Source organism: Pseudorasbora parva, chromosome 11, assembly GCF_024679245.1.
Source record: "Pseudorasbora parva isolate DD20220531a chromosome 11, ASM2467924v1, whole genome shotgun sequence".
In the NCBI taxonomy this organism is placed as follows: Eukaryota; Metazoa; Chordata; class Actinopteri; order Cypriniformes; family Gobionidae; genus Pseudorasbora; species Pseudorasbora parva.
The window spans coordinates 14,040,726-14,062,096 of record NC_090182.1 but is presented as its reverse complement, the minus strand read 5'-3'; the positions used below and the strand labels follow the sequence as shown (position 1 = coordinate 14,062,096).

Here is a 21,371-nt window from a genome sequence, read left to right as displayed (position 1 = left end):
TTTCAGTGGGCCTTTAAGTTTAAATGAAGGAATACTATGTTGATCATACAAAAATAACTGGGTTGATCATATTGAAACAAGTCACATCTTCCGGGTTTAAGGTTAAAGTGTGCAATGACTATATTGACAGAAATGGAAAACAATAAAAACATTTAAAAAAAAGCAAAAAAAGCAAAGGATATTCCGATTATTCCTCTGGCAAAGCAGTGTGCAGCTTTTCATTCATTAAGATCTCATGAGTCATGACTGTGATTGTACAGGCGATCGCCTCTTTAAGATAATGTTGCGCAATTAAATCAAAAACAAAATTACACACTGTAGGCTATCATGTCAGTCTAAATTAATTGTTTTACAGATTGACACTTATTGTGAATCTCAGATTAGTTCAATTTCTTATCAAAACTGCATCCGTCCATTATTTTCCAACAGCCTTCAGAGAGAGTGTCGGGGATTTATATGACGTCGACTGAATGTCGATATGATGGCTGGATTGCATTTACATTTCACTGAGATCACAATGTGTCATCGACTACCAGGACATACTGATCGGATAACATTCTGATCACAAACGAGTTTCCACTTGTCTTTTCAATGTGTATGTGGACAACATCCGGATACAGGTCGCATGTTAAAGGTCCCGTTCTTCGCGATTCCATCTTTCAAACTTTAGTTAGTGTGTAATGTTGCTGTTAGAGCATAAATAATAACTGTAAAATTATAAAGCTCAAAGTTCAATGCCAAGCGAGATATTTTATTTAACAGAAGTTCCCTTTCAAAGCCTACAGCGAACGGCCGGTTTGGACTACAGCAGGAAGTGCAGGGATGTAATGACGTCACTAGAACCGCTTGTTGACTAACCCTCCGCCCACAAGAACACGCAAAAAAGGGGGCGTGGTCTTGTTGCTCTCCCACGTGTAGAAGAGCGCGCATTCAGCGCTTGCATCTCCCCGTTATGGTAAGAGGCGGGACCTTTCTGGGCAAAGTGCGCTAAGCTGCTGTCCAATCACAACACGGGAAGCTCTGGCCCAATCAGAACTCGTTACGTGTTTCTGAAGGAGGGACTTCATAGAACAAGGAAATCATCAGGCCGTTTTTAGGACAGATAAAACAGCGCTGTACAGATAAGTAAATTGTGTGAAAAATACTGTTTTTTTACACACGAAACATGAACTCATGTTATATTGCAAACTGTAAACATAATCAAAGCTTCGAAAACACGCAAAGAATTGGACCTTTAATGTCAATGTAACCCCTCCTGTTCGAACCGCCCGCTTCAAGTGGGACTCAAACCCGGGTCCACTGGCATGAGCTCACTCCCATCCGGGTCACAGCAACAATGTAACCTCTCCTGTTCGAATCGCCCGCTCCAAGTGGGACTCGAACCAGGTTTCACTGACATGAGTCAGACGCTCTAACAAGGAGGCTAAAGGCTGCAACCTCTAGCATCAGTTGCTAGATGTCTCTTGAGGTCAGAGGAGTGAGCTTTTACATGCACAGTGACTACTAGCTGGCCTCTGTTACACTCACCCCCTTAAACCTCACTCCCACCCGGGTCATGGCACCAACGTAACCCCTCCTGTTCGTACCACCCGCTCCAAGCGAGACTCGAACCCGGGTCCGCCAGCATGAGAATCGGGCACTCTAACAAGGAAGCTAAAGACTGCAACCTCTAGCATCAGTCGCTAGACTGTCTCTTGGAGTGAAGTTTTACTTGCACAGTGACTACTAGCTGGACTCCGTTTGACCAAGTGTAAACACAGCCATAGAGACAGGAACTAAACAGAGTGTTACTGACAGACTGGGAAAAGAGGTGCTGCATCAATGTAAAATATTTAAAATACAGTATATGCAAAAGTATCAAAACCTATTCTAGCAGACCCCAAAAACAAAATCAAGACTTCAAGGGCATAATTTGGCCTCTTTAATATAGCTGCCTCTACTACAAAAAGCCAGAAAGAAATATCCAAACTAAGCCAGCCATTCATGATACACAGTACACTAATGCAATAGACCAATCCTGGAGCTGAAAGCCAGCTCCGTTCATGATATGGGCAGAAGCCATTTAAAAAATTGCCTTAAAGGAAGTCCTTGTATTTTGGTACTATACTATAGAAGAAGAAAGAGCATGATATCTAGAAAGTATCCTTCATAGGCACTCCTGTTCTCCGGCGTCATTATATAAATGCTGCGGGTCAGCCGGCTTTATTGTCGACTTCAGAGAGAGTGTGGAGAGGGTCTACCTGTGGCAGGGTCCACGTCACGCTCAATCAAGTGCTGATCCTGGTGAACCCATTCCCCGTTGCACTTGAAGTAGATCTGAGTGGCAGGGGTCGAGCGGCAGGTGAGGGTCACAGGCTTGTTCTTAACGATATAAACATCATCAGGCTCAACCAGGAAATGTGGCAGCAGGTCAGAGAAGGCAGCAGGAAGTGGATGTGTTACAGTGGCCGCATGCTCTCCACCTGTGAACGCAAGCAAGATAAAACTTTAGGGACAGGTTGTGGTTGTTCAGATGCCTAAAACCTTTTAGGAGTTCAAAAAGATAATGAGTGTATCTGATTTAATTTCACACTCCAAACCCCGTGAGCAGAGAGATTGCTTTTGACACGCACCTGAGTGCAATGCTAATCCTGTGCATTCTTATTTAGTAGAATACAGACATTCTGCCAACCACGGCTGACAAAATGTCTCCGCTACAGCGGGTCTGAGAAATAATGCTAATGACGTGGTTAAAAGGGCTTGCTTTTTCCTGAGAGGCATAGGTTTGTATTTCAAGACAAAGTAGTTTTGAATGGGCTGCTCATGTGGGTGGGATGTGATGTCGTGTCACGTTGAAGAATTAACTCATGAATATTAATTAGGTTGCACTGACTGGCTATGTTTGATAAATGTTGTAAGCAACTGGTTTCAGATCAGTTCCTATTTGTGATATATCAACATTATGTGAATAAAGAAATCAATAAAAAAGTAATTATAACATTTTAATTAAATACACATACTATACATGCAAGCCCAATATTGTCTATTTGTACAGTGATTTGTGAGTTCACTTTCAATTCTTTCTTTTTTGTGAACTTCAGTCTTACACCAGCCATAACTCTCTCAAATGTAAAGTATTTAAGAATGTGACAAATAATTTTAATACAACATAACATGTATTATTATTTTGGGTGCCAGAGAAATTAAAAAAAAAGAACAGGAATTTGAAACTGAACCCATTATTTCCAATTCAAACTGTGACCAAATAAAAAGCTTTATTACAAAATTAATCACAAAGTAGACAGTTTTACATAAATTAGATTTTATTTCAATGCATTAGCATTGCTACTGCTGGCTTCAGTTTGACAAGAAAAAACACACAGCATAAAATAGTACCAATAAAATGTATCATGTAAAAGATTATTCATTTTTATCATATTTTTACATCTGGAGTTCCTGAGAACACAAACAGTTATGTAACTTTTTTAATGAAGGACTCATTTTTTAATGAAGGATTAAATACTTAGAAATTAAATAGTTTACAATCAATTCTCACACGATTAAATCGGTGGAAAAGAATCGGGCTAGAACTCGGGCAGAAATCATGCTCATGGATGCGATTATTAATGTTACTGTATGAAGCAGAGCAGGACCGAATGTTGAGGGAGTTGAGCAAGGCCGCTGGAGCGATTGTTTACGCAAACACACGGCTCGTGAGCAGCGGGACTTTTATTATGATGGAACATAGTCGCCAGTGCCATTTCCACTTTTCCGGTCATGAGTATGAGGTTACGCAGCTTTCTGTTTCATATCAGATGCATTTAAGTGTGTTTAAAATGATGTAATGATGTTACTCTGTGCGTTTGCTCGGCGGCTGCTGTGACACTTGTTCACACTGCTAAAAGCAAAGTGTTTCTGCAGAATAAAACCAGAAACCGAGAGTAACACATATATGATGCAATTGATAAGCGACTCTCTCAGATTTCCCGGGTCCTTGGTTAAAATAGCAATTTCTCACAATTTACAAATAGTTGGAAACATTTTGAATTTTGTAAGAACTCAACTGAAAAAAAAAAATATAACACTGGCTTGGTGGTTTTTTGGATATTTTACTGCAAAAATACTACATAGTGCACCTTTAAATATTTGTACATTTAGAGAAAAAATATTAAAATCGGGATTTAAAAAGGTTAAAGAACTCCATGAATATGGTCGTATAATATTCTATACAAAAAATAAATGAATAGCCAAACATACTGGGTAGATACTAAAACTTAAACTGTTAAAATTTTTAGAAACATTGCTTCTGCTTGCTTTAGTTTGACGCCATTAAAAAGTCTGAGACCCCAAATTGTGTTTTTATTTAATTTTTTATTTATGTAGGATAAATAGTTTACAATTAATTCTTAAGATGAAAAAAAAAAAAAAAAACGGGATTATCTGTCTACTTTTTTGAGATCATAAAAAGGTCTTGCCATCCATTTCTTACAGGTTTAAATGACCAGATTTAGATATCAGTCAATTTCAAGAGTTTTATTTTCCCCTGAAAAAGAAATGTGCTACCATATTCCACCGCACATAGAAAAACAATGTGTGTGTAAGAGAGTGAGTCTTGTTAACAGGCAGAGTAAAAAGCTTCTGAGTAGTATGGCCTTGTCAGGGTTTGCCTACAGCGGTGCTGAATCCCATCTCTGCTCTCTCTGCTGTTAATCACAGCCTTTTAAGATCAGAGCTGATGGACTGCAGGCCATAAATCCCTCTTGCTGAATGACCACAGCACTTCAAAACATGCTCGGCGGGCCCTGTATCTAGGGCTTTAACTCAACTCTTTATTACGCCCCGGCTGAATGCAATGACGTGACTGCCAGCCATTCACTGACTGACGGCCGCCATTGCAAATAGGCTGCATTAAATGTGAGAAGAACTGGCTCTTTATTCAGATGGCACCCAGTAGCGCAAACGAGATCAGGTGGGGAGCAGGCCTGTCGTTTGCGGATCAAAGATCTGCTCGACTTTGTGGGCGGAAATGTTTCCACGTGCGGATTTACGGAAGCAGCAGAGTGGCGGGTGGATTCGTAAACGCATGGAGATATTCAATGAGAAATCATCATTAATCAGAGCTTGGCCCTGCGACGTGCGGGAGAATGATTCCTTTGTGCGCCGCGGAAACGGAGCGCTATACCCTATCAGTAATTTTGTTGCTTCATTTGTTAGCTGCAATGTTTTTCTGGTCTTTGTAATTAAGAATGAATTGCTAATTTATCCTTTTCCGCCTACAATCCAAAGCAATCAAGCAGCCTCGGGTTGCTGTTTATTCCCTCTTCATACTGATGGTCCCACACCATTGTGCATCATACACAAACACACACACTACATGTCTGATAGCCTTCAGGACTGAACTCAATTTTTAAAGCGATCACTTTTGATAATTAGTTATTCCCTCGGCATGTTTCTCTTTATAGAGTTTTGTTCTGTTTGACTGTTTTTAGGTCCCATGGAAATGCTTGTGGAGTGCAAATAGTTGCCATATCAAAGCTGTGAACCATCACTTGCTCGCACAGATTAGATTCAAATCAAATACATAAAATAAAAAAAAACTCATTTTGATTTCATGAGGCAAGGGGAAAACTTGGAATGCTTGCCCAGGTGCACATCATCAGGAAAACAACATCATGGTTGGAAAATGACATTAAAGGGGGGGTGAAACACTCAGTTTCAGTCAGTGTCATGTCAATCTTGAGTACCTATAGAGTAGCATTGCATCCTGCATATCTCCGAAAAGTCTTTATTTTTTTTATAATTATATAAGAAAGATGCGCTGTTCCGAGTCTTTCCGAAAAAAGCCGAGCGGGTGGGGGCGTGTCGTGTGAGTGGAGCTAAATAATGACGTGTGCAGCAGCGCGCTGCAGTGAGGAAAGTGAGTCGCTCTGTGAGGAAAGTGATTCGCTCTGTGAGGAAAGTGATTCGCTCAGTGAGGAAAGTGATTCGCCCGCCGCGTGAGGAAAGTGATTCGCTCTGTGAGGAAAGTGATTCGCTCAGTGAGGAAAGTGATTCGCCCGCCGCGTGAGGAAAGTGAGTCGCTCGGTGAGGAAAGTGATTCGCTCAGTGAGGAAAGTGATTCGCCTGCCGCGTGAGGAAAGTGAGTCGCTCTGTGAGGAAAGTGATTCGCCCGTCGCGTGAGGAAAGTGCTAATACAGATCGACCGCCGGCCTATCAGTGGGTAAGTCAGTAGCTACTGGTTATATCACCTGTTTAGCATCCTACAAGCCAGGGCTTTGATGGGCGTAGCCTGTTGCTTTCGCTCTCTCCCTCGCTCTCTCTCACGCGCTTCCGGTAGAATTGTCCGTAAGGCCCATACAAGGAAATTCCGCCCCCACTAACGTCAATGGGAACGCATGATCTCAAAAAACTTGCCGAAACTTATGACTAACCGGAAGTAGTATTTTTGACAAAGAAATACTCCCATCAAACATCCACCTTAACTTTTGAAACTTTGTCTATGTTTAGTATGGGATTCCAAGTCTTTAACAGTGTAAAAAGATCAGTATGCATGAAACAGCATTTCACCCCCCCTTTAAAGGAAGTGTATGCAAGATAGTGGCCAAAACCGGTACTGCAATCAATTTCAAATGACTGTAGAGCGGTGTATCCCCTCTCCTCCTCCCCCTGACTCGAGGTTGCCAGAAAGGCTGCAGGATCCACAGGAAGGTTTGCAGCTGCAGCTGTGGTAACTAGAGGAGATCTGGCAACCCGGATGCTGAAACACCCCTGACTTCGTGATTGGTCAATAGGTGGAGGGCGGAGCTTCAGGCCAAAACACAACATGTCAACATCAGTTGAGCGCTGCAACAACAACTTTTAAATGACAATATCCTGGCCGGACTACTGTTGTCAGTGATATTAGTATTTGAAATTAACATGATTTCTTAATGTCTAGAGCAGGGGTGCCCAAACTTTTTCCTATGAAGGGCCAAAAATCAAACTTGATTGAGAGACGTGGGCCGAAAGTAATTTAAAAAAAAATCATAAATCAAACTGTATTAGGCCTACATTAAAGTTGCTATGGGTTTATTCATTTCATAATGTTTACAAAAAATATAAAACAAATGTAATCTGATTAACTAATGCAGTTTTATTTGTAAAGTGTTGCATTTTAATGACCAATTAAATGGGCAACAATCCCCAAGTGTTCAATGTAAAATACGGTTCAATGTCAAATACACAATGATCCAGATTCATAATGTTGACGGATATTTTACTCTTTTAAAAAAGGAACAGACTGTTTGCAAATAGGGTTGGGCGATATCCCCTAAATTGGCAGTTGACAATGTTTACAGTAAAACATCGCAATGGACGATGATATCGTTTAAAAGATAAAATACAGAGTATAGTAAATTATATCTCTTTACATAAATACTATTTTCTACTTAAAAACTATAATTTCATTATTTTATTAACCCAAATAAGGACTCACCCGCACAAGTTTCCACGTGATGGGGAAAAAAGGTAGCTTCCTTCCACTTAAGAAGAGTTGTGCACTTTTTATTTTAATTTATCTCTTTACATAAAAACTATTTTCTACTTAAAGCTCTATCTTCGTCATTAACCCAGTGTTTGGTATGTGAATGCTGTTTTACGTGAATATTACCACAGGAGTAAAAGCACAAAACTTTGTTTAAAAAGGAAATAAATTCGCAGATGTAACATTGCAGCCCTGGATGAGAGAGGTGGGCTGAGCCCAATTTAAGATCTGCCAGCTTTTTAATTCTGTTTTGCGATCTGGTCACCCGATTTGATGGACATCTGGTTTCTTTTCTCAAATCTTCACTCGCGTCGCACTCATTTTCACAGGAAAATATTAATGCTTCTTCCTTTCGTTTGCGTATAATTAAGTATATTATACCCATTCACATCTATGGTAAAGACTGTAGGACGAATACTTTTTGACAAATTTTATTTTATTAAATTTTATGTTTGTGCTTGTTATTAGATTTGAGGCGCGTCAAGTTTATTTGAATAGCGCAGTTCAAGTGCACCCAGCGGTTTTACTTTCGCTTTTTCTAGCGGTGCATAATCAAACATAGCCTAAATGTCTTGGCCCTGTGGAAGATAAAATTCACTCTTCAGCCCTTTTACAACAAGTGTTGCTTTGCAACATCATGAAGACAAAGATATTAGAAAAGGTGTCTATCCAGCTCATGTCCCACATTCATCTCAAAGCGCAGACCGGCATAGGACGCATCTTTAAGGGGGAAAAGGCTAGGAATCTATCTACAAATCTTTTTTTAACTAATAATTAATTTTCTTATACTCTTTGGGTTACCATTATTTACTGATAATTGTTTAATTGTTTTACAGGCTGCAGTGAGTTGTTTCACTGACGGAAAATAAACATGCATGCTTATTATAATGTTTGAGCGTTTATCATTTCAAAATGTAGGCTCTCTCTCTCGGACCTCGGTGGGCCAAATCAAAGGTTACCACGGGCCAACTTTGGCCCGCGGGCCCTAGTTTGGGCATCTCTGCTCTAGAGACATATCAGGGCCATTTTATGATTAATAGAAATACATTTCTTACATACAGTTCCTTTAAATTAGATTCCAAGTAAGGAGAATGTATTTTCACATGCCGCCACAAACAAATTGGCTGAGGAGGTGACCACAGCAATGACAGACAGCTTTCAGCGAGTATTAGTATGGAACGGTACGTTGAGAAAAAATATTTAGCACAATGATATAGATTTGAATTTCCCCAAAAGGTTTTGTTTAAGTCTTTAGGAGAAGTGACACAACTGTGGGCAAACTTAAAACTCCTCCAGCAAACTCAATTTTGTGCACACACACACACAAACACAAAACAAAAATCCCTTACGGTATCGTTAAGCAACTACAAACCTCATAGAACGGAGGTCACAAGGTCACTTTTAGATAATTAAGCTAATTTCTGTGGACCATGATATTCACAAAATAATTATCAATAGCGGGAAGACTGCTATTTATGACATGTTCACTAAGTGCAAAAAACACATCTCCACTAATGAAACACCAAGGCTAAAGTTGACCTTTCTGGTACCTTCCTCATCTCCACTGCAGAAAACCACAACTCGGGTCACGGAGGTAGCATTAAGCTGTAGTAATAAACGTCAGCCTCCACACAAAGACATTACCCAGCCGCGCCGGCCCTGGTGCAACACGTCATAATAATGCCGCTCTGCTCATTTCCTTTTGTCATTTTACGTGGTGTGCTGACTTGCTAATTCATCAGGGTGAAATACAGTGAAGAGCAAAGCTATGGCTATTGAACCTCTGCTAATGTATCGTGTACGTGTTAAACTCTTAATAAAAACTAAATGTTGTGTGTCCAATGAAGGACATACATCACTTTCCAGTTTCGCCCCCCTCTGTTACATTACATTTTGTGCTACGACCGACAAGTCATTTATCTTACAGGGACATTCATTTATTAAAAAACATGCTTAAATGAATTGGGAATTCAAGTCGTTCTGTTGCAAGCAGAGGATGGTGCAATCAAGGCAATTATTGCAGGTCAAAATGGCTTTCTTTCTGCTGATGTAAGACCATGCGCCCACGGGATATGGCCCGTCTAATGAGCCTTAATTTGGCACTGTGATGATGGCCATTAGCTACTCATGGTGACCTTTTCTACAACATGAGAGCTTGGTAAACCAGCAGACAGACCTGGCCCAATCTGTCCAGTTGGGCTCTATGCAAGACTGAGGTGATATATATGACATAAATGAGGTTCCAACTGTTCAACATGGACCCACATCATTTTCGAACTAGTCTCAAGGGTTTCAGGCTGTATTGGATAAAATACTGATTTTTGTTTTCTTCCAGCATTTCAAAGTATCGCTATATTGTAGACCTCACAATACTGAAATGATATTCTCACATCAAGAATCAATCTTTTCCCTCATAATACATTTATTTTTTTAGACACAGCCTGCTAGCCAAGATGCACAATTCTTATGGTACTTTTTTAAAGTTATATTTTTGGCTGTACTGCTTTTATTATGAGAGGACAGTTCGGACAGAGACAGAGACAGAGACAGAGACAGAGAGAGAGAGAGAGAGAGAGAGAGAGAGAGAGAGAGAGAGAGAGAGAGAGAGAGAGAGAGAGAGAGAGAGAGAGAGAGAGAGAGAGAGAGAGAGAGAGAGAGAGAGAGAGAGAGAGAGAGAGAGAGAGAGAGAGAGAGAGAGAGAGAGAGAGAGAGAGAGAGAGAGAGAGAATGGGAAGAATGGCATCTAGAAATGACCAAGAACCTGGACTCAAACTCAGGTCGCCCGAAGCAATATTGCACCATATGTCAGAATCATATTATTTTTACTGGAATGTGCCAATGCTCTACTCTATTTTGAAGTCCAAACAATAAAGTAAAGCAGGAAATTCAGAAGTTGCACAAGCAGTAAAATGTGGCAATAAATACACAATAACAAAAAGAGTTAGTTTGAACTAAAAACAAACAAACAAACAAACAAACACAAAAACAAACAAACAAATAAATAAATAAATAAATAAATAAATGTTAGATTTTTTGAATTATGTGTTATTAATGCAAAATGATCGGTTTTATGTGGATTTGTCAACATGCAAAAGTGAATAAATGAACATGGTTGTAATGCACATAAATGGTAAATGGACTGCATTTATATAGCGCTTTTAACAGACCATATGGCCATCCAAAGCACTTTACATCTTTGCCTCACATTCACCCATTCACACACACTGACGGCGGTGTCTGCCATGTAAGGCGCCATCCAGCTCGTCGGGAGCAGCTGGGGTTAGGTGTCCTGCTCATGGACACCTCGACACTTGGTCAGGTGGACCCGGGGATTGAACCACCAAACTTCCCGTTTGAAGACAACCTACAGGAACCACTGAGCCCCTGCCGCCCAAAAGTAATTAACAGCAAGAGGTAAAACACCCTCCCCGACATGCAAGCTTGAATATGGGGCCTTTCCAAAACACCCACTTGCTGTCTTGGCCACCTGAGAAAGTGCGCATGAGACAGAAAAATAAGTGTGCAAGACTGTCCCAGGTCTGAAAAATGCCAAAAACTCAGTGCCCTTAATGCACACTAGATCCACACTATTTATAACACTTCAGAGAGGTATTTGAGGCTAAGTGTATCCCATCAGTCATCATGTTCAGGGACTTATGTGCCCTGAAATTGTGAGATTTAGAGGAAAGCTTTCGTATAATTTGGTAGTAAACTGTAAAATGTTACACATTTTACTGGTACAGAAATATTACTTATGACATATTATTTATTACTCAGATGTAACACAATTAAAGTATGTTTGTTACACATGGTCTACTAAACAGGTGTTTACTAAATTATTTTAAAATGCAAAGGATTGAAAATCAAAATGTGTAAAATAAATAAATAATAATAATTAAAAATAATAATAATAATAAAAAAACTTTACTTGCATGTTGGATTCTATGTTGGGTCAAATATAGGGAAATACATCATGTAAGTATAGACAAGTGATCAAGTGCAAAAACTAAGTTTTGGGCTGTGTTTAAGACACATGCAAACTTCCCTAAGCACTTCCCCTTGAGGAAATCCCCACCACCATTTTGAAGTGCATTCAATTTCATCAAGTGGACAAGGAAAGTTTATTTGGACTCTCAACGCACCGAATTTGACTGAAGGAGTGAGTCTACTTAACTTGTAGTGTACATGATGAGTAGCCTCGCTCCCTCTGTCAAAATTAGGCAGGCAAATGAGATCTATGTGGCGTCACTGTGTCACTGTGTCTTTTCCTCAGTGTAACTGTCTCCAAACCATACAACATCGCTGGTCTCACTTCTGTCCTCTACACCTTTCCTTTCATTCTTGCTGGTACTCTTATCACACAACAGACCTGACACTTTACTCCACCCATTCCAACCTGCCTGCACACACTTCTTCACCTCTTTTCCACACTCTTTTCCACAATAATGGATCACAAAACAAATACAGGATTTTGTCTTGTTTCATTTTTAGCAAAATATGCAAATTCATGACCACTCAAAGAAGAAAAAAAATATTGATTCACAAAAAAATAAAAATCACAATTGATAAAAAAATACTAAAATAAAAAAAAAACTACCGAGAACAAATCACACCAAACTATTTTTACATGCAATATCTAGGAAAAAAAGATAATTAAAGTTCCGCTCAGTTAAGAGAAAAAAAAGTATTTTCCTTTGCAGACAGTGAAATTACAGGTCGTGTCAACAGCCCATGTGTGACTTAGAATGTTTTATTTTTAAACAGCTGGCTCGGAGGAGGGGGCTTTAACATCCTAAATGGACAAAACTGCGTGGGAAGTTTCCACGATCTGTTAACACATGTTCCAACTCATGACAATGTTAAATCCTTTATTCATGAGAGCATATTCTAGCCATGCAAAGCTTCAAATTAAAGTCATTCTGTAAGGCTGATTGATGAGCTTCCCACGCTTATGTTGTTATAGAGTTTAATATATTCATCACTCTCTGCACTTATTTCATATGCATGCACGCACACGCGCACACACACACACACACACAGAAAAACAACTGCCAGCCCATGCTTAACGGGCTCCTCATGGATCAATGCACAAATGAAGTAAACACTACATAATGGTTAACATTTGAATTTGAAATCTGATATTACACATAACTAATATCTAATGGATACGATCTTGTGCGGAATCTGATAATTCACTTTCATCACCAAACAGTAGATCAGCAAAGTAACATTTTATGGGAACGATACATTTCTGTCACAGCCATAGAAATGTGTCAGCTCAATAATAAAAAAACAAACAAACACTAAAATTAAATTCTCATGCAAACGCGGTAGATGCAACTGATAATGTTCCCTCACCGTGAATAATGTATCCAACTGAACAGATTCATTTAAATGTACAGCATGAAAAGCACGGTTGTTTGTCAGGTCTATATCTCTCCAAAGTACTGCTTTGCTGAATAAATCAAACAGGGTTTTGCAACAGCTGAACACTGACCAATCAAAACCACACCGCAAAGAACCAATGAGACCAATCAGAACCATGACCAGACCGCAGCTGCAAGACCATTTCCTTTCTCTGATCTGCAACACGCTGGCATTTGACTTCCCAGGCAAAATCTTCTGATAACTGGAACCAAACATGAACACTCTATCAGCTTAATTGGAATAAATAGGCGAAGGCCTGTAAATATGGCCTGGTTGTATAGCACTGGACACAGGAAAGGTCAGGTAAAGACTCTCTCTATTAGGCACTCTTGCGTCGCCTGCCCTTTCCAAGACAATTAAAGTCCTTTATCAGTTCTTTGTCCCTCAAGCAACGCATCATAGAGCAATCGCACAGCATAATTTAACATCACAATGATGAACGGCAGCTTTAATGCATTTTATGATGTCGTCACCTCTTTACAATGTCATCAGAAATTAATTTTCTTAAAATTACTATACAGATTATTAAGCTATTTCATGTGCCAGTAACTTAACAACATAACCATGGCGACGGTGGCGGATACAAAGTGTTGATACGGGCCTACATTTTGGAGGAAATTAATTTTCTCAATTCCATTTATCATTACAGTGGGGTCACAAAACAGGCGTCTTCACTTCCAGGTTGCTCATGCATGATGCTTCCAGCAGCACTGCGTTTCTAATGATCTCTTAAGCATGATATAATGCAATAAAGTTCATTGATTTAATTAAAGGTATTTTAAAAAGCCATTCCCATGGTTTGAATTTAAGCTATGTGTATACTGTACATAGCTATTAACAATCAGCATTTTAATTCATTTGTCCAACATAACAGGTCAAAGCATTCTCAAAACTTCACAAATGTGTCAGAAAACTTATTTTATTTTTATTCTAAATTTGTATTTTGTCTGAATATACTTTTTCCCCCCTCCATTTAGTACTGACCTTCAATTATGCCAAAATACTGTTTTGTTGAGTATCCTCACAAGAGCAATATTAAATGAGTTAAACATCTTAAATTAACAAGAATTAAGAAAAAATAGATGCACGTGACGGCAGCAGCAGATCTTAAAGTGACATTAAGTCCAAATACAGCACAAAACAAGGTTGAGGACGAGTTATTTTTTTTAAATGCGTTCCCGCTTGATTTCTGTTAGATAGCCTAAGATATACTGCTGTTCATACTGGTTAAATATTACAGAACACTAATAAAAGAAACGGGGTATGATGAATAATGGTGTAGTAGTGGTATCCCATTTCTTAGGGGGATATTTTTTACCCCTTGCCACTCTGTTTCAAGAGGAAAGGGAAAGGGTTAGGCATGGGGTAGACGAAGGAGTATAAAATAGAATTGGTATTGGGCCTTGTGGGTTTACGTGAAGATTGTTTTAAGTTCACTTACATTAAAAGTTATTTTTTAAAGGCTAATAAATTTTGAAATTGATAGCTTTCAATTATACTGTCATAATGTTTTATGTCTTTCAATTATAATTATAATGTCTCTATCATTAATGTAAAAAAAAAAAAAAACAATTTCATAGAGACATTTCTTGAATTCAGGTGGGTCTCAACTACGCTGTTTTTTTGTTTTTTTAAGGTCCTAGTGATTGATAACAGATAGTGGTACATAGGCAGCAGAGTCTAGACAGGAAATGGTGTTGTCTGAGGTCCTGACTGATGCCTGTTTACCACCAGACAACAAATATTTGCTCTGCCATGAGTCCAGGTTTAGTGGAATTATTTCACATCACAGCATCTCTTCTCCCAAAAAGAAAACCCTGCGGTTCACATCGGCTATGTACCACATTCAGACAATCTTATTTTTTGCATAATGTACAAGGTGCAGTTTGTGTCCAATTAGCGTCCCTCACTAAACCTGAAAAAGTTCAATGTCAAGCGGAACATTCCTTGGGAAAAACTGCCACTACTTTAGAGTTGTAGAAAGTTCAATTTGAATGCTTTAAATGATAAAATGCACATATACACATATATATATATATATATATATATATATATACTGTAAGTGCAATCACTCTATAAGAATTCACTCTGTATTGCCTATACAAAAGCATATATATATATATATATATATATACACACACACACACACACACACACACATACATACATACATACATACATATATATATATATATATATATATATATATATATATATATATATATATATATATATATATATATATATATATATATATATATATATATACACACACACACACATATATATATATATATATATATATATATATATATATATATATATATATATATATATATATATATATATATATACACACACATATTATATATATATATATATATATATATATATATATATATATATATATATATATATATATATATATATATATATATATATATATATATATATATATATATATGCTTTTGTATAGGCAATACAGAGTGAATTCTTATAGAGTGATTGCACTTACAGTATCTTAGCAATTCTCACTAACAACGGACCCAGGCCAGTCTATGTTTTAAGTCACTTTAAAAGAAATTGCACTTGAAACAGCGTTATGGTTTTATATACAGTGGGTACGGAAAGTATTCATCTTATATTTTTCACTCTTTGTTATATTGCAGCCATTTGTTAAAATTATTTAAGTTCATTTTCTCATTAATGTACACACAGCACTCCATATTGACAGAAAAACATATTTGTCACTGCCTGAAGAGCTCAGAGACAGAATTGTTGCAAGGCACAGATCTGGCCAGGTTTAAAAAAAAATTCTGTTGCACATAAGGTTCCTAAGAGCACAGTGGCCTCCATAATCCTTAAATGGAAGACGTTTGGGATGACCAGAACCCTTCCTAGAGCTGGCCAAACTGAGCTATCGGGGAGAAGAAGTAAAGAAGAACCCAAAGATCACTGTGGATGAGCTCTAGAGATGCAGTCGAAACATGGGAGAAAGTTGTAGAAAGTCAACCATCACTGCAGCCCTCCACCAGTCGGGACTTTATGGCAGAGTGGCCTGACGGAAGCCTCTCCTCAGTACAAGACACTTGAAAGCCTGAATGGAGATTGTTAAAAAAAAAAAACATCTGGTCTGAGGAGAGCAAGATATAACTTTTTGGCCTTAATCCTTAGCGGTATGTGTGGAGGAAACCAGGCAATGTTCATCACCTGTCCAATGCAGTGAAGCATGGTGGTGGCAGCATCATGCTGTGGGGGTGTTTTTCAGCTGCAGGGACAGGACGACTGGTTGCAATCGAGGGAAACATGAATGTGGTTAAGTACAGGTATATCCCTCAAGAGTGCTCAAACCCTCAGACTGTGCCGAAGATTCCCCTTCCAACAAGACAATGACCTAAGGACACAGCTAAAATAACAAAGGAGTGGCTTCACAACAACTCTGTTACTGTTCTTGAATGGGCCAGCCAGACTTAAACACAAGCATCTCTGGAGAGACCTGAAAATGGCTGTCCACCCATGTTTACCATCCAACCTGACAGAACTGGAAAGGATCTGCAAGGAGAAATGGCAGAGGATCCTAAACCCAGGTGTGAAAAACGTGTTGCATCTTTCCCAAAAAGACTCATGGCTGTATTAGATCAAAAGGGTGTTCTACTAAATACTGAGCAAAGGGTCTGAATACTTAGGACCATGTGATATTTCAGTTTTTATGTTTTAATAAATCTGCAAAAATGTCAACAATTCGGTGTTTTTCTGCCAATATGGAGTGCTGTGTACATTAATGAGAAAAAAATAACAAATGATTTTAGCAAATGGCTGCAATATAACAGAGTGAACATTTTAAGGGGGTCTTAATACTTTCCATACCCACTGTATATATATAGTAGTATGCTTAACAACATCAAATAAACAAAAACAGAAATATAAAAACACTTTTTTCAGACAAAATGTTATGTTTGTGGTGGTGTCAGAAAAAAAAGTAAGTACATTACATTGCAAGCTTTTAGGAAGGATTCTGGGGTAATATGAATACAAAAAGACAAACATCCACAAATGACCAGCTGGCTGCATGCAGAGCTGATTTAAAATAGCCAAGATATGCAAATTAAGAGAGAACAAATTAAATATAGTAATGGGTTTGCTGTTTTGTACTTGCTGGGTCTCTCTCGCTCTCTCTCTGCAGAACCATAATGGAGACGAATGGTTTTGATTTACCCATCAAAACCAATTCGCTCATTAAGCTCATTTGAATCTGTTAAAAGGTACAATCTGTAATTACCAAAACAGCACTGTGGTAATTGGTATGCTCAAAATACAAATCAGCTATTAACTGATATTTGTAAACAGTGGAAGAGGTCAGTAATAAGGTATCACTTGTGTGTGTAAATGTAAATCAATTGAAGGCATCTTAGCTATTTTGTATGGAACACCATAAATATGATGTCAAACATAATAAATAGACCTAAAATAGCATTGCAATGTTGCAACAAAAAATGTCAAATGTACATTTGCATTAATGGCCGATGCTACTGCATTCATTGCATTTGAGAGTCAGTGTTTCAGTAAAAGCCTCTTTGCAAATTCTGCTTTACATATTGACAATTCATGCTGAAATGTGATACTCATACAGTCAGACTAAAACTAAAAAAACAACAACTTAAAAAACCTTCCTAACATGTTTTAAAAGGATGTGCAGGTGTCCTCTTTCCAATTAACATAAGCATAGCTGAAGTGCACATATGAAGTCATAATAATAATAATAATAATAATAATAATAATAATAATAATAATAATAATAATAATAATAATAATAATAATAATAAATACATTTTATTTGTAATGCACTTTATATTAAACATTATATTATCTCAAAGTCATGTCTGATAGCACAAAGTTCAGTTTTAAAAAATAGACATAATTGAGTTACACTGTGTTTTCATAGCTCAAACATGTTTAAAGGTCAAAAGTATATGGTTTTATTATATAACTAATTTGAATCCCCTGAAAACTACTCGTATTTAAAGCGGGGGTGAAACACTCTGTTTCAGTCAATCTCATGTCAATCTTGAGTACCCATAGAGTAGCATTGCATCCTTCATATCTCCAAAAAGTCTTTAGTTCTATTATATTTATAAAAGAAATATAGGCTGTACCGAGTCTTTCCGGAAAAAAACGAACGCCTGGAGGCGTATCAAGTGGGCGGAGCTAAAGAATGACGATCGCGAACAAAGCGGTGACGTCCTCAAGCGTGGAGAAACCCTTGATCTCAGCTAATACAAATAATGATCCAGAATCAGATCTGAGGCTGAAATAAATTGAACAGTAGAAACAGCAACAGCAGGACGTCCGTCTCTGTGTTAAGTACTGTATTTAGTGCCCGTCAACATTTGTGTGTGTTTACTCGCAGTTTATGAGGACATGATTCGGTTTATGGACTATTGTATGCGACTAAACCTTAGCAGTAGCAAGCAAAACGGTTTTGCACGTCAGACTAGTGTAACGTTATACAGAGAACAACAATGGAGTCCGTTAGCGCATTTGAATGACGAAGCACGCGATCGTGTCGTTTACTGATGTTTACTCACGCGACGATAGCCAACAGCAAAGACATTTGAAGCAGTTTTACTCACCGCCTGCTACCAAAGCAGGACCGAACCTTTATCGCTGGGACCGCTCCGTCAAAAACACACTTCTTTGGTATGATTTGGTGAAGTCCTGTGATAGCAGTGAACGGTGGAGATCCACTTTGAGACGCGACTGAAGCGATGTTGTGAAGCTTCCCGTTATTTCTGCGTTCAAATCGGTTCAAATGCAGCGCTGCCTTCCCGGAATGCTGTGCTGAAGCGTTGAAGTCGCTTGATGTCACCCATAGGAATAAAGTAGAGCGCGGCGCGTGACATAACTGTTCACGGACGACTGGATCTGCAGCTGAGAGACTGTTTATGGGCGTGCATTTCCTCTCTTGCTCTAGTCACACGCGCGCACCCTAACGGGAGAAGAGCCCGTACGGCCCATACAAGGACCTTCCGCTCTATTAACGTCAAGTCGACCCAAAAAAACTCTCCGAAACTTGTGAGAAACCGGAAGGTGTATTTTTGACAAAGAAATACTCCATCAAACGTCCAACATTAGTTTTTGAAACTTTGTCTATGTTTAGGATGGGAATCCAAGTCTTTAACAGTGTAAAAAGCTCAGTATGCATGAAACAGCATTTCACCCCCCCCCCCTCCTTTAACAGTGATTCATAGGAGTCTATAAAAAGCCAAAAAAGAAGAAAATTAAGTGTCCAATGAAAAGGAGTCTTCACACCTTTCAACTGTCACTTTAAGTACACATTCACACCATATTTACACTAATTCACTCTGTGAAAAATCCAAAAATAACTTCACACTCTTCAGAAAAACGAATCTAATACTTCTAAAGAACCATGATCGGTCAACTTACCCCTAACCTTCCACCCAAAAGAACTGTGAATCTAAAATAACACATGTAAAAGAGTCATGTTAGCAGTGATCTCATCCTTTAATGTATACGACAGTTCATTTGTTCACCAACTGTCGGAGTGAGCGCCGCAGTAAACGTGTGAAGCCTTTAATGAGAATTCCTGTGCTGTGAAACAGATGTCTCAGAATTTCAGATTTCATTTGCTTTTTATCGTTTATCTCATTTACAGTCTCTTGCCTTAGCGAAAAGTCCTGCAAGAGGTCACAAGGTGTCAAACAAATCTCTATAACCTCACCTGTAATTGACACTGCAGTCCTTGTGTCAGAAACACCAGCCATCATTAATACTTGGGAATTAATACGTAACTTTCAAAGACACATTTTGTACATTTGGATAGGTGCTGAAACGTGAAAATTTTACTTATTTGCAACATTTAAATGTACCATTATGACAGCTAAAAAAACTTACAAATATAAATAATATCAGTATAATTCCCATTTTTACCATTTCATAAATTTAAGATACCCTAATCTAAACCTTAATTTCAGAATTTTAATATTGATACAATATTGAACATTATAGTGTGTATGAAAACATAAGTTAATGTATGTGTTGTAGAACCACACTTCTCGTAAAACTTAAAGGTTGCGATAGGTTGAGGTTAACGCAGTTTTCCATTCCTTTCATTCTCTCTTTAGCTCGCACATACACGATAAAAGAAGAAAAATGCACAGGAAAAAGAAGACATATTAAAGAAAAGATTAGTGAGCAACTATAAAAGGACTAGACTATCTCCTCTTCTTACACACGCAGACAGGAACCAATATGTTTTATCTAGTTTCTTGTTCAGATACGTCTAATCAATATCCAGGGTCTCTCAAATGTTCCTCGAAAAGGAATAAGGGCATATTTTCCATCGATTCAACGCCCCATGTTAACCCTAAAAAAGGTATAAACCTTACCTTTAAATATATTATATATATTGACGTTGAAGCGTCCATTACCCACCCATTTCTCTCTCTCTCTCTCTCTCTCTCTCTCTCTCTCTCTCGACAGACAGACAGAAAGACAGACAGACAGACAGATAGACAGATATATAGATGGATAGATAGAGTAATGGACGCTTCAAGCAAGGGCTTGTTGCGGAAAAAAATGGAAATGATCGTGATTGTTAGCTACCACTCTGGTAATTACCACTTGCACAATATGTACTCTGCAAGGAAAGTGCATGCCGTGAATGTAGATGTAGACCTAAATGACTTCTTTTCTTATGGTTGTCATTAGCAGCCCAACTTTCCTTTAGAATAACTTTAAAAAATGAGACAGGGAAACAATACAGGGTCATTTGCCTAAAGAGAAGATCACAGGCTGCCCTCTAAAGGCACTACAAATTAAAGACCAGTCTTGTGGTACTGGGGGACTTAAAAGCTGTTGAAAAGTGTGCGATACACAGGGCTAATAAAGCATGACATTTCATTTAGCCTGGGTCTTTAGGTTCCTTCGAAACATCCCTAGAATGGAAATGTTTAATGTAGGAAGTGTAGCATCTTGAGCTAGTCAATTATCTGATCTACAGACAGAAAAACTAACACACACACACAAAGTATACTTTTGTGAGGTTTTAAACCAACAGAAAAATCGCAAATGTTTTATTAATAATAGTAATAACAATGATAAAGATTGACAACAGTAAGTAGTAATAATAAAAGTATTAATAATTACTATTACTACTTCTACTACATATTTCACAATATCCCACATTTTGCATGCAAACCCTACTAGAGTGGGATTTTCCTCCAATTATAAAAAATGTACATTCCTGAAAACCGCTACATCCAGTAAGAGAGCACTTGAACTCTTTCAACAGCAAGAACCAAAGTAAATAAGCTAATTTCCCTTCATAAATGAGCTGAACCTTCACAGAGTTTTCAGGCTGTTCAAGCTTCAAGCTAGCTGAGCAAAAACAACTACAGGGTTTTTCTTGGACCAGAAATGGTCT

General features: G+C 38.2%; 1 protein-coding gene across 4 annotated transcripts in view; it reads right to left on the bottom strand.

The window, feature by feature from the left end:
• unc5a (unc-5 netrin receptor A) overlaps positions 1-21,371 on the bottom strand; it is a 236,065-nt gene that overhangs the window by 117,032 nt on the left and 97,662 nt on the right. For all 4 annotated transcript variants that reach the window (XM_067457151.1, XM_067457152.1, XM_067457153.1 and 1 more), the window contains exon 2: positions 2,241-2,462. In XM_067457151.1, coding sequence (XP_067313252.1) covers positions 2,241-2,462 — 222 coding nt within the window. The remainder of the gene's footprint in view (positions 1-2,240; positions 2,463-21,371) is intronic.